Below are 11,822 nucleotides of genomic sequence, written 5' to 3' on the forward strand. Positions count from 1 at the left end.
AAAATAATAATAACCCCATGGTCAGATGCCTCAAACCCCTTCATTCTAGCCAAAAACGCCAGTAAAAAAAAACCTAAAAAAGAATTACAGAGTGGGTGCTCTCTTCAACCCGACGCAATAGCGCACAAAGAGTGTATCGATGAAGTGCTCATGTCGGATGCCGGGTGCTCGGCACCGGTTGAATTCGTCAATGGCATCTTGAACACCGAAACCCCGTCGCTCGATCAGGTAGCAAACGATGAGGAACCCGGTGCGGTTGTAGCCATAGTGGCAGTGGACGCCGACCAGCGGACGCGGCTGCGAGGGGTCCTCGCGCTTCTCCATCTTCTCATCGATCTCACCCTGGAGACGGTCGACCAGATCGATGAAGTCGCGGGTCTCATCTGGTGTCGGGGGAATCTTGGATACCGTTGGGTGCTTGCAGTAGCGAATGCCTCCGGCTTCCATCGTGGCTGGGTTATACACCGGGCTTTCGTGACTGATATCGATGACGGCGTAGATACGATCACGGTACTTCTGTGAGAAGAGCACCGGGTTGTGCAGTTCGTCCACCTCGCGCAGCATCTTGAGCGCGGCAAAGGTGTTGGCAATCGGCTCTGAAACAGGGGCGACCTTCTGCCACTTGGCAAGGTTCTTCACGTCCCATTTGCCAGAGGTGTTTATGTATTGCAATTGCCAGCCCAGGGCCAATCGCTTGTCAATGTGATGCGAGAGGAAATCTTGAATGATTCCAGCAAGGGTACGGTAGGTCGCCCGGTCGTAGAGAAGAGCATGAGATGCAGGTGCCGGCAGGATGGCTGACTTGACCAGTCGCTTCCGCTCCTTGCCAAGTAGATTGGCCTCATTGATCTGCTTCTCTTCTTTGCTGGGCTTGATGCCGTATTTCTCCTCATGGGCCAACATGTTGGATGGCGTTGTCACCTGATCATGGACTCGCGAGGCATCAGGGACGATGCTGCTGCCATCGGTATCGATGGTAGTAGCAATCGAAGAGTCACCGAAGAACTTCAACAGCTTTTGGATTTCCACCGGTTTCGTGACTGCGTCTGCCTCACCTGCTACCAACAAGATCGGCATATGGATACCAGCCCAGACGTTCTCACCGGGCATACCACCAACAGGGTCAGTTCCATTTTTGTAGGTCGGAAGCGTACCCCATGCCATGCGACGCCAAACCGGAGTCTGACTCTGTTTGTTGAAGCGAACCTGAAGGTCTCGAGTCTCGGCATCAGCATTGCTGCCAACCATTCTCATCACACTGGCGCTCTCGATGCCGCCGCGTCGGTCCCATAGACGCCACAAGTCGAAGATCGGACCAGGTATGTGGAGCAGTCTGCGGAAGGTCGTAACCTCATCTGCAGACGGCGGAGTAGATCGCGGACATATCGCGATCAGCCCGCGAATATATTGTTTCAGGCTCTTTCCAATCGGCGAGGTCGAGGAGGCGAGCAGAGCAGACAGAGAGCATCCCAAGCTGTGACCAACCAAGATCACTTCTTGCCCATTCTCCCGATCTCGGTGTCGCTCAATGGCAACAGCCAGGAGTTCAGCCAGCGCCTCCACAGTGTATGCGTCCCAATCGGTCGGTGCAAATTTGGACAAGCCGCAACCTGGGAGATCGATCCCGAAGCAAGATCCAATATTGGAAAGACTTTTGAGCAAGTGGTGGAATTGTGCAAGCGATCCCCCTAAGCCGTGCACGACGACCAGTAGTGGGAGGGGGGTTGGTTTGGTCGGAAGGCGGCTCTGGTTTGGGTGTGGACAGAAGAAAGTTCGAATCGCCGGATAAGTTGCCACGGAGGTGGTGTACAAGTCATAAGAGGTGAACTTTTTCAGCAAACCTGGATCGGTTTTGAATGCTGAAAGCTGGTTAGTGTATTGCTCGCCGCGCGGTGGAGGGTAAATTTCTTACCGTCTGTACCTTGCTGGTGGTGCGCCGACCACTCCGGGGGCTTTTGCTGAGGGTCGGTGCCGTGTCGCAGAGAGCCGTTGCTATCGTAGTCATCGTCTTCGTAGTCGTCGTCCGATGAGGATGTGAGGGTTTTGGTGGAGGATTTGCTAGATGTCTTGCGAATGGAGAAACGCGATGACCGAGTCTTCTCGGAATTCTCGGAAGAACGTCTGCGCCTGATGAGGCGAGAAAGAAGGCCACAGCCAGCCATTGCGATCACGAGAGTTGTCAAAAACACAATCTGACCGCGGTTCACAGAATCATTGCGATAGAAGGAGTGCAGGTAGTTTGCGACGTCTCGTAAAGTCGACCGTTGGACGGTCAGACGCGCCTCGTTGCAGAGCTGCCAGACCGCCGCAAGACCGGAACGGTCAAAGGATTGGGATGACAGGGTACGGTGGAGTGTAGCAAACAAATCGGGGGAGCCATCCTGTCCCATGGTCGGAGGGAGGTGTTTAAGTACCCTGAGCGAGGCTCAAGGTCTTCTCCGTTCCCTCCGGGACCTAGACTTCCGTCAGGGAACTCGTCAAGGACCACGCAAGGGCGTCAAGGACTCTGTTTGGATGAGATTAGACCGCAGAAAGGGCGCGACGCCAATGAGAGGTGTACGATCGACAACGTTGGGGGAAAGATGAGGGTGAAGGAATGGAAAATGGGAAAAAGCAATAGACTCGGCCAGTCAGAATCTCGGGAGGCTCAGCGTGGGGGAACAACGTGACTCACGGGTGGATCCACCTGGCTGCGCATGACGCACTTCTTGTACTTATTTACTTCGTGGTTGCTTCTTTGCTCCTTCTATCGGGTTACTATTTTTGTGCCTTTTGTATATACGGTAGTAAGGGGTAACGTTCTAAAACAGATCCGTCATCGCTCCATGCGATGCATCACCCACCAGCCGCGCGTACTTGGCCAACACACCTCTGGTGATCTGGGGCGTCGGCGGCCTCCATTGGCGTCGTCGCTCCTGGAGCTCCTCATCCGACACATCCATCGACAATTCGTTAGTTTCCGCGCTGATGGTGATCATGTCTCCGTCGCGGACCAGACCAATGGGCCCCCCCACCGCCGCCTCAGGGGTGATGTGACCCACAATGAATCCGTGACTGGCCCCGGAGTAGCGGCCATCCGTTATCAGGGCAATGTTGTTCAACTTAGCACCCATCAGCGCGGCGCTAGCCTTGAGCTGTTCCGGCATGCCGGGCCCACCCTTTGGACCTTCGTACCGTACGATCAGGACCAGATTCTCCCCACGTGGGATCCGGCCCTCAGTCAGCGCGTCGTTGAGTTGGGTCTCCTTTTCGAAACAGCGGGCCTTGCCGGTGAATCGGAGGCCTTCCTTGCCGGTGATCTTGGCGACTGCGCCGCCAGGAGCGAGATTGCCACGCAGGATCTGTATATGACCCGTCTCCTTGATCGGGTTATCCAATGAGCGAATCAGGTCCTGATCCTGCGGCAGCGAAGGGTGCGTTGCCACATTTTCCGCCAAAGTCTTGCCCGTCACCGTCGGGATGTCACCGTCGAGCAGGCCGGCGGCGATCAAGAGCTTCTGAACGGACGGGATACCTCCAATCTCGTAGAGATCGGCCATGTAGTACTTGCCGCTGGGAGACAGGTTTGCAATGAAGGGGATCTTGTTGCTAACCCGTTGGAAGTCATCGAGTGTCAAGTCTACACCCGCGGTCCGCGCCATAGCCAGGAAATGCAGAACGCCGTTGGTGCTACCGCCCAGTGCCATGGTCATCACCAGCGCATTCTCGAATGACCGCTTGGTGAGCAGATCCCGCGGCCGGATGTTCTTCTCCATGCAGACTTTGATGGCCTCGGCAGCACGCACGCACTCACGCATCTTGGACGGCGATGCAGCAGGGGTCGATGAGGACCCGGGCAGGGACAGACCCATAGACTCAATGGCCGTGGCCATCGTGTTCGCGGTGAACATTCCACCGCAGGCACCGGCGCCGGGGCAGGCATGTTTCTCGAGATCATCCATAATCTCATCCTTGGTCTTGCTGGTATCACCGCCATCATCGGGCTGGCGCAGCGAATCATACGCATAAGCCCCGGCAGCCTCAAAACAAGTCGAGATGTTGACGGGTTTCCGGAGATACTCCGAATACCCGATCGCAATTGTACCACCGTAGATCATGATGGACGGGCGGTTATGGCGGGCCATGCCCATAACGACTCCGGGCATGTTCTTGTCACAACCCGGGATGGCAATGCAGGCATCGTGGTACTGGGCACAGGTCACAGTCTCCACACTGTCGGCAATGATCTCGCGGGTCTGCAGCGAGAAACGCATGCCATCGCTACCCATTGTGATAGCATCGGACACGCCAATGGTATTGTACTGCCACCCGATCATGCCCCGCTCACCGATAGACTTCTTGACCGTTTTGGCCAAATCCATCAAGTGCATGTTGCACGGGTTTCCCTCCCACCAGACGGACGCAATACCGACATGGGGACTTTTGGCCATAGCATCTTTGTCCGGAACGCCAGCGGCGAAGAGCATGGCCTATCGAATGATTAGCGACAGTCCAATGGCTAATGATCCAATTGGTAACGTACCCGAGCACCGGGAAAGTCATGACCTCTGGTGATCGTCGAAGAATATCGATTGAGTGCGAGGGATCCATCGGGATGTTTGGCATCGGCGGGCAGACTGGGGAAGTTGATGTACTTGGCTTCACCCAGAGTGCTGGACGTCATCGGCTGAGCGGGATCCATGATGGAGTGTGCGAGGTGTCGAGAAACACGAAAACACAGAGACACAGAATAATTATCTCGCGGGGAAACCAAGCTCGCAGTTGTGACCGATCCCGGTGGACCCCGCGTTGCTCAGTCGGCACTTCGGGACCAGTCATTGCGCGTTCATTGCTCAGATCGGAGTTGCGCCTATTCCTCCGGCTCGGCATTGCGGGGCGTTGAACTATGATTGTTTTTACTGTGCACTCAACTATAGTAGATAGATTCACGATGCTAAAATCCAACTATCCGAACGAAAGACCCACAATTATCTCCGCGATACAAGACCCGAGTGCAGGTGATGCGCGTGTCGCATTCATGGGACGGGACGTCATCGAACGCTCGGGCTTTTGTGATGCTTCGACTTTGTTTTTTTGCCTTTCCCTTCTTCTTATCTTTGTAATGCCTTTGTCCCTCCTATCTCAGAGTTGATCTCAGACATTAGTGTCCCCCGCTCATAGTCATCTCCTATACGTAACAACCTTATCTATTTCATCACCTGTATTTACACGATGACCGATATCGTGGTCGCGCAGATGATCGGAACGCTCGGCTGCGGCTACGTAGCTGGTAAGCACTTTACTTAGTTGCTTATGCGTCACAAACAGGAGCTAATAAGACATAGGCGGGATGATGGGCCTTTCCCTGGTTACCATCCCTGTCCTCGTTATCCCTGCACGTCATCCATCGACGGGTGCGCGCAAGACTTCGGGGACTTCCGCTGCACACCTCTCCCATCAATGGCTCAATGCCTACAATCGCGGATTGTCAATCTACCCCCCGACCGCAGCGGTCTCGTCCCTGGCAAATGCCTATCTTGCCTGGGTGCTGCGTGATGCTCCCGCCCCGACTGCCGTCAACTATAGTTGGGGCAGTATCTATGCCACGGCCGCAGTCATCACGATGGGAATTATGCCCTGGACGTTTCTTGTAATGTGGCCCACCAATACGAAGCTCATGGCACATGCTGCCCGTGATGATGCGGCGTTGGCTGAGGGGACCAAGGGGATGGTGGTTAACGAGCAGGAGAAGGCGAAGCGAGCTCGGGATGACCAAGATGTGCCTGCGCTTGTAGAGAAGTGGGGAGAGCTGAACTTCTATCGGTCCTTGTTTGTTGTGGCTGGGGCGGTGATTGGGTTCTGTGGTGTTGTTTGGATGGAATGAAGGACGAAATTGGGAACTTTCAACATTTGTAATGATATATGCGGCTATGTACAAGATGACTCCAGTTAGGGTGGGTATCGTGATAATTCTAAAAGTCCGAACTGCGGTGAGAGCTAAAGTGACACCGGTAATGAACGCGTATTGACAATATGGGAAAGCAAAGGCCCTTGAGCAATTGTTAGGTTCAAGTCTGCTCGGACTGGTTCTCGGAGTGGTAGCCTGAATCCTCTTCCGTTGTGGCTTCATCCTCTGCCGATTGCTTCTCCTCGTCGAACCATTGGTTTGAATGCTGTAAAGCTTCGTCGGCGGATATTCCCTCCAGCGGACTCGACTTTTCTGTGCTTCCTTCTGTCCGATCTGGATGATGGGCATCGTCCGGGCGTTCCTCGTCCATGGCGAAACCGACAATCTTGCCGGTTCCGGGCTGCGACCGAGCTTCTTCCAGCACGTCGCCGTTCCAAGGTTGACATTTCTTGACAATCTCGCCACATCGGAGACAGACCCAGCCCTGACCTTCTTCCGCCTCCACCTTCTGCACAATGCAGACAAAGCAATAGACACAGCCACAGGGAATCGTCTCGTAGGGGTTCGTGATGTCTGTTTGTGCAGAGCCTGAGATACCGCCCGATGCCGATGCCGCGAGGACATCACTTTCCGTTGCTGCAGAGGGGTTCTGATCTCGGTAGCAGATAGCGCAAGTCCGTTCCGGGAGGTAGGCCAGCTCTCCTTGCTTCTCGGCAGCCTCTTCTTCGTCCCCGCTTGACTTGAGGGCATTGACGGTCTTCCGCCACGCGCGAGATATCCACCGTCGCCAGCGACTGATTCCGACGAGGGGAAGTAGGAAGAGAAGAAATTCGGTAAAGGCGTGCCAGACCAGCTGCCGATTCAGGTACTCAAAGGAGACCTCTCGACTGGCCTGGGCAGATGGCGGCGTGAGACGAATACGGAGAAGTCGGTCAACCAATGTTCGGTAGCGACCGTTGACCAAGAATACGAGGAACGAAACGAAGGCAGCGATCGAGTGCGACGTAGAGATTAGGTCTGTGAGGCGGGACAACATCCGAACATCCTGCGATGGCTTTGTACGGTTGTCAGTATCAAATCAAGCACAATAGTAGGAAGTGACCAACCTCTTCGTAGCCACCTTCCTGCCCAATCAACCAGCTCTCCCATTTATCCCACGCATATCGACCACCGACGGTCAGCAGGCCGTACATGGTCTTCTGCCATTTCGTTGGAGATGAATGCACGGGTCCCTTGCTTCGGCTATCGGTATACTGAAGGCCCTGCAGTGCAGCTCCGTATGATGCATTATGGTCCCATATCGAGAGCTTGAAGAGGATCGCTCGCAGCGCGAATAGAATTTCATGTGACCAGTCTTCCCGCATTTGAGGCTGTTCGATTTATTAGCACATGTGGCCACATAATGGAATATTCCAAGAAGAACTGCATACTCCAAAGTATTTGAGAGCATCCCCAACCTGGCCCTTCATCAGGCCCAGTAGCTCCTCATCCAGCAGTTCTGCATCCACCTGGCCAACCCGAAACGCCGGGCGCGTACCATCTCGGCCCTTGATAGAATTCCATGTCATCCAGCCCGCTCCAGGTAGTCGGTTTAACGGATAGGGAAGGCGCTGGACGGTAGCAGAGTTGATCGGCGATGCCCGTTGCTGTTCAGCCAGCCGAGCACGCGCTTCTGCCTGACGGAGGCGACGGCGCTCGAGCACCCGCTCTTGTGCAGCGGCGAAATTTGTCGAGCTCATCGTATAATCATCGTGCGATGGTCGGGTAAGAAAGGAAACGATGGAGGAGGTCGGCGGAAACCATCAGGGCGTCGGTTCCCCATACGCGGAGCCGAGGTTAGTACCACGTGACTCCCCCATCCGGAGAAATCAACGTAGAGGAAGTATGGGAGGGTTCTGAACTTCATGGTCTTCATGGTCTTCATGGTTGAACATGTATACAAAAAGCTCGCCATCAAGCATACCAAACAAGCAACGGCCTCCACTAGTGCAAGAATCTGCGAAACAAGTAGGCGCACTTCCTAGGTTCTCACCGATCCATGGAGGTCTCCTAGTGAAGGAACGTGAGTTAATTTGCTTGTCCTGCCGTGACATCAGGCCTGGCCATAACATCGACCGCAGTATATAGTGGTGGCAAGGTATCACAATATCTCCTAGTGCCGGACCACAAGATATCTCCGTGGTGTAAAGCTTGTTCAAGGATAGAGCGGCCCAATGGCACGACCGAAAATGTTCCTGGCCACTCACTTCGCCAGTCACGAGCACTAAAGCAAGCCTACCCTTGCACTGGTTGTGCAATTGAAAAGTGAATATTCGGCGGTAGGGCTCGAGAGGTTTGAACTATACTCAAAAAGGTGATTGATATCGGCCAATTCCGCGGTCCTCAATGTCTCAGATATCTGACCCGAACGAACCTTTGTCGACCCTGAAACGAATTTAATATCATAAACTAGATATTCCAAACCCTGCAACTCAGCCATAAGAAATCAGGGTCCACACACGTGCCCGGTGCCTCCAAGCGGCCCCACGGTGCATTGGTCCCTGTCTTGGCATCCACAGGGACAGGGGCACGATGGCCAATCAAAGCGTGCGCTTTTACATCGTGGGCGCAGCCGTGACGATCATTCAGTGCCAGTATAAGCTTCGGACCGGGGCCGGGGTGTACAATCGACGGTGCCTAAGTAGGTAGCAAGCACTGGAAGGCGCGATGTCACCGTGAGGTGCTTCCATGCGAAATCTACTACATGTGCCCAGTTGAGAAGTTGAGAGATTCCTCGTACATAAACATCTTCCCCCTTCCAATCACTTCCTCTTTCCTTGTCCTTGTCCTCGTCCTCGTTCACAGTACCCACCATCGAGCTCTCATCAATCGCGTGACCACTTTCTCGCTTCAGTCAATACGATGAAGGCTACTATCGCGACCCTGCTGGCCGCTGCCGTTATGGCGCGTGCCCAGGTGGCTACCACCTCGGAACCTGCCCTCACTCAGATCGCTGCGGCGGCTGCTACTACCAAGCCTGAGTCCCCCATCTCCGACGTCAAGGGCCTGGCCTTCGACCGCTTCTACCAGGTCTGGCTGGAGAACATTGTAAGCGACGACTTCCCTTGTTTTTGGGCTGCTTTTGTTAACATTCAATTAGGACTACGAGGTTGCCGCAGCCGACTCCAACCTGCAGTGGCTGGCATCCCAGGGTATTCTGCTGTAAGTTCTCAATTGAGTCTTATAACATACGTGAATGCATTCTAATTCTGTTGTAGGACCAACTACTACGCTGTCACCCACCCGTCTGAGCCCAACTACTGTGCCGCCGCTGGTGGTGACACTTTCGGCATGGACAATGACCACTACCACCAGGTGCCTGCCAACGTTTCCACCGTTGCTGATCTGTTGGACACCAAGGATATCTCGTGGGGCGAGTACCAGGAGGACATCCCGTACGCCGGCTTCCAGGGCTTCAACTACTCCAACCAGGAGACCCATGCCAAGGACTACGTGCGCAAGCACAACCCCCTCATGTTGTATGATTCCGTCGTCAAGAATGATACTCGCGCTCGTCAGGTCAAGGGCTTTGATGCTTTCTTTGCCGATCTCGATGACAAGAAGCTTCCTCAGTGGGCGTTCATCACCCCCAACATGACCAATGACGCCCACGACACCAACATCACCTTCGCCGCCAAGTGGGAGCGTAGCTGGATGTCCACTCTGTTGAAGAATGACTACTTCATGGACAACACTGTCGTTCTCCTGACCTTTGATGAGGATGACACCTACCACAAGACCAACCGGATCTTCAGCATCCTCGTTGGTGGTGCCATTCCTGACCACCTGAAGGGTACCAAGGACGACACCTTCTACACCCACTACTCCACCATTGCCTCGGTTTCTGCCAACTGGGGTCTCCCCTCTCTCGGTCGCTGGGTAAGTCAAATTGAAATGCTTATACTCAAAGTTCAACTTCTGACCTTGATATTTAGGACTGCGGTGCCAACATCCTCGAGTTGGTCGCCAACAAGACCGGCTACGTCAACTACGAGGTTGACATGACCAACCTGCGTCTCAACGAGACCTACCCCGGGCCGATGGCTGATGGTCATTACGCAAAGTTCTCCCCCGTCTGGCCCATCCCGGCTACTGAGGCCAACTGCTCTGCTGGTCACGGTATCCTTGATATTGTCAAGAAGACCTACGCGGGTCTCCAGGCCTCCCACAACTACACCACCCCCTTCCCCGTTGACTCCAAGAATGACTACAACACCAATGTCACTATTACTCGCAAGCCATCGAACTCCACCACCACCACTTCGGCTGCCCCGAGCGTCCACACTACCAAGTCTGGTGCTGCCGTTGCTGCCACGGCCCCCAACATGGCCATGACTGGTGCTATGGTGGCTCTTTTTGCCTATCTCATCTAATTTGATCCAGGGGTTTTCTCTGGGCGATAAAAAATGATCGGGGGTTTTCGATTTCATAGCACTATTCTTTAATGTATTAGCAACGATTTTCAATGCAGGTCACGAGCGTTCTTGCATATATGCTCCCATAATTTAAAAGTCATTGACACAATTGCCATAGCGAACGCGAATGACTATACCTTTTCAAGACATCCTCAGCCCTAAAGCCCACCAATCTGCCCAGTCTAGATCAAGATGGGCTTTGTCTGGACGAACATGTGCTCGGCGAGTCGGGTGCCGAAAGGGTTGCCGTGGCCGGAGAGGACGATGATTATGCCTTGTGGGAAGCATGCTTGCGAATAGTTTGACTGTGTAGATGAACTGTATCCTTAATCAGCGAATTGATCCTAGGTGGTGATTTGGAAAATGACAACCATTGGCGGCTTCTCGCTATTATTCGGAACAGTTGCGTTCAGAGTTCCTAAAGCCGGAGCCACCTTCATAGAGAACATGACCAGTGGGATATTCTACGGAATGATAAAGACGCCTCCTACATGTATTAACCTCCAAAAGCCAATCTTAGTTTCGAAAACGGTTGAATAGTAGTTGCAATACTCTTATGTAGTATCACATTGGTCGTATAGATCGTTAAGACTTCGCTCTATAATACAATTTATTTCGCAATACCCCGGCGTTTCATATCCTGCAGGTTGGGTACTTCCTGGTCACCGCCGCGCTGCTCAGAATCGATCTTGATGTTGTCCTCCGGACCGCCGGGACCCTTGAAGTCGCCTGCCTTGGGGAGTCTAATTGAATATGGTCATGTCAGTAACCGAACAACCGATGTCCAAGTGTAGGGAGTATGAATCTTACCGGCCACGGTCATCCCGGGTACCTCCCTCATCCTCAGGAACTTTACGGTGGTCACTGCCTGAAGCAGTGGAGCCGGGCCCGTACTTCACGCCAGTGGACTCGGAGAACTTCTTGTCGACCATCTCGTTAACGCCGGACTCGAGAGCTATCATGTTGTTAGAACTGTATGGAGAGAAAGTACTCTGCACAACGTACTGGAGTCACTCTTCTTGCCGAGGCCCTGCTTGGCCTGGTAAGAGTTCAAGTCCTTCTCGGCGTTGAATGCAGCCTGGCGCAAATCTTCGAAGTGAGGAGGCATGGTGTCTGGGTGTAATATAAAAGATACTGGTCGATACAGGTATTTCAATAGACAAAGAACGAGGTAGTGTTTTGAGAGCCTCGAGAGGAAAAATATGATGAGAAAGGTGAATTGATTCTGACTATATCTCGACTAAATACTCCTCTAGCATTATCTCAGATCCAAAGACTGACTGAATTTGCATCATGGAACATCATAGCTATGTCACTGATATTGAGAATGTCCGGACAAGGAAGGTAGGGGCGTGGTTGAAGGACCACTTGGGCCCGGAAATCTTGGAAACAAGACTGAGAGCTATGATATTATAATGTACTGGACCATGAACAGGTCTAATGATGGCAGTGACTTCATTGGTCTCCACCGTGCAAAGCCC

At 53.4% G+C, this 11,822-nt stretch overlaps 6 protein-coding genes across 6 annotated transcripts; 2 read left to right on the forward strand and 4 right to left on the reverse strand.

Annotated features, from left to right (window-relative positions):
* Positions 1-84: 84 nt before the first annotated feature.
* Positions 85-2,390, reverse strand: N7498_001230 (RNA 5'-triphosphatase domain-containing protein; the record flags this gene model as incomplete). Its single annotated transcript, XM_058448293.1, has 2 exons — positions 85-1,859; positions 1,913-2,390. The coding sequence occupies 2 exons, from the start codon at positions 2,388-2,390 to the stop codon at positions 85-87; spliced, it is 2,253 nt and encodes a 750-aa protein (XP_058313704.1).
* A 411-nt stretch (positions 2,391-2,801) lies between these two features.
* On the reverse strand, positions 2,802-4,720 carry ilv3B (putative mitochondrial dihydroxy acid dehydratase; the record flags this gene model as incomplete). Its single annotated transcript, XM_058448294.1, has 2 exons — positions 4,523-4,720; positions 2,802-4,469 (listed from the first exon to the last, which is right to left on the reverse strand). Exons 1-2 carry the CDS (start codon positions 4,679-4,681, stop codon positions 2,802-2,804), a joined length of 1,827 nt encoding a protein of 608 aa, XP_058313705.1. The 5' UTR covers positions 4,682-4,720.
* A 491-nt stretch (positions 4,721-5,211) lies between these two features.
* Positions 5,212-5,863, forward strand: N7498_001232 (anthrone oxygenase family protein; the record flags this gene model as incomplete). Its single annotated transcript, XM_058448295.1, has 2 exons — positions 5,212-5,269; positions 5,325-5,863. The coding sequence occupies 2 exons, from the start codon at positions 5,212-5,214 to the stop codon at positions 5,861-5,863; spliced, it is 597 nt and encodes a 198-aa protein (XP_058313706.1).
* A 184-nt stretch (positions 5,864-6,047) lies between these two features.
* On the reverse strand, positions 6,048-7,626 carry N7498_001233 (pex2/pex10/pex12 family protein; the record flags this gene model as incomplete). The annotated part of the gene is made up of 3 exons (XM_058448296.1): positions 6,048-6,941; positions 6,994-7,257; positions 7,318-7,626. The coding sequence occupies 3 exons, from the start codon at positions 7,624-7,626 to the stop codon at positions 6,048-6,050; spliced, it is 1,467 nt and encodes a 488-aa protein (XP_058313707.1).
* A 1,162-nt stretch (positions 7,627-8,788) lies between these two features.
* On the forward strand, positions 8,789-10,299 carry N7498_001234 (acid phosphatase PHOa; the record flags this gene model as incomplete). Its single annotated transcript, XM_058448297.1, has 4 exons — positions 8,789-8,974; positions 9,027-9,088; positions 9,145-9,805; positions 9,862-10,299. The coding sequence occupies 4 exons, from the start codon at positions 8,789-8,791 to the stop codon at positions 10,297-10,299; spliced, it is 1,347 nt and encodes a 448-aa protein (XP_058313708.1).
* Positions 10,300-10,951: 652 nt separating this feature from the next.
* N7498_001235 (uncharacterized protein) lies at positions 10,952-11,449 on the reverse strand (the record flags this gene model as incomplete). The annotated part of the gene is made up of 3 exons (XM_058448298.1): positions 10,952-11,084; positions 11,152-11,296; positions 11,347-11,449. The coding sequence occupies 3 exons, from the start codon at positions 11,447-11,449 to the stop codon at positions 10,952-10,954; spliced, it is 381 nt and encodes a 126-aa protein (XP_058313709.1).
* Between the last annotated feature and the right edge of the window lie 373 nt (positions 11,450-11,822).

This window comes from Penicillium cinerascens, assembly GCF_028974065.1.
Source record: "Penicillium cinerascens strain IBT 15544 chromosome Unknown contig_16_segment0_segment0, whole genome shotgun sequence".
NCBI lineage: Eukaryota > Fungi > Ascomycota > Eurotiomycetes > Eurotiales > Aspergillaceae > Penicillium > Penicillium cinerascens.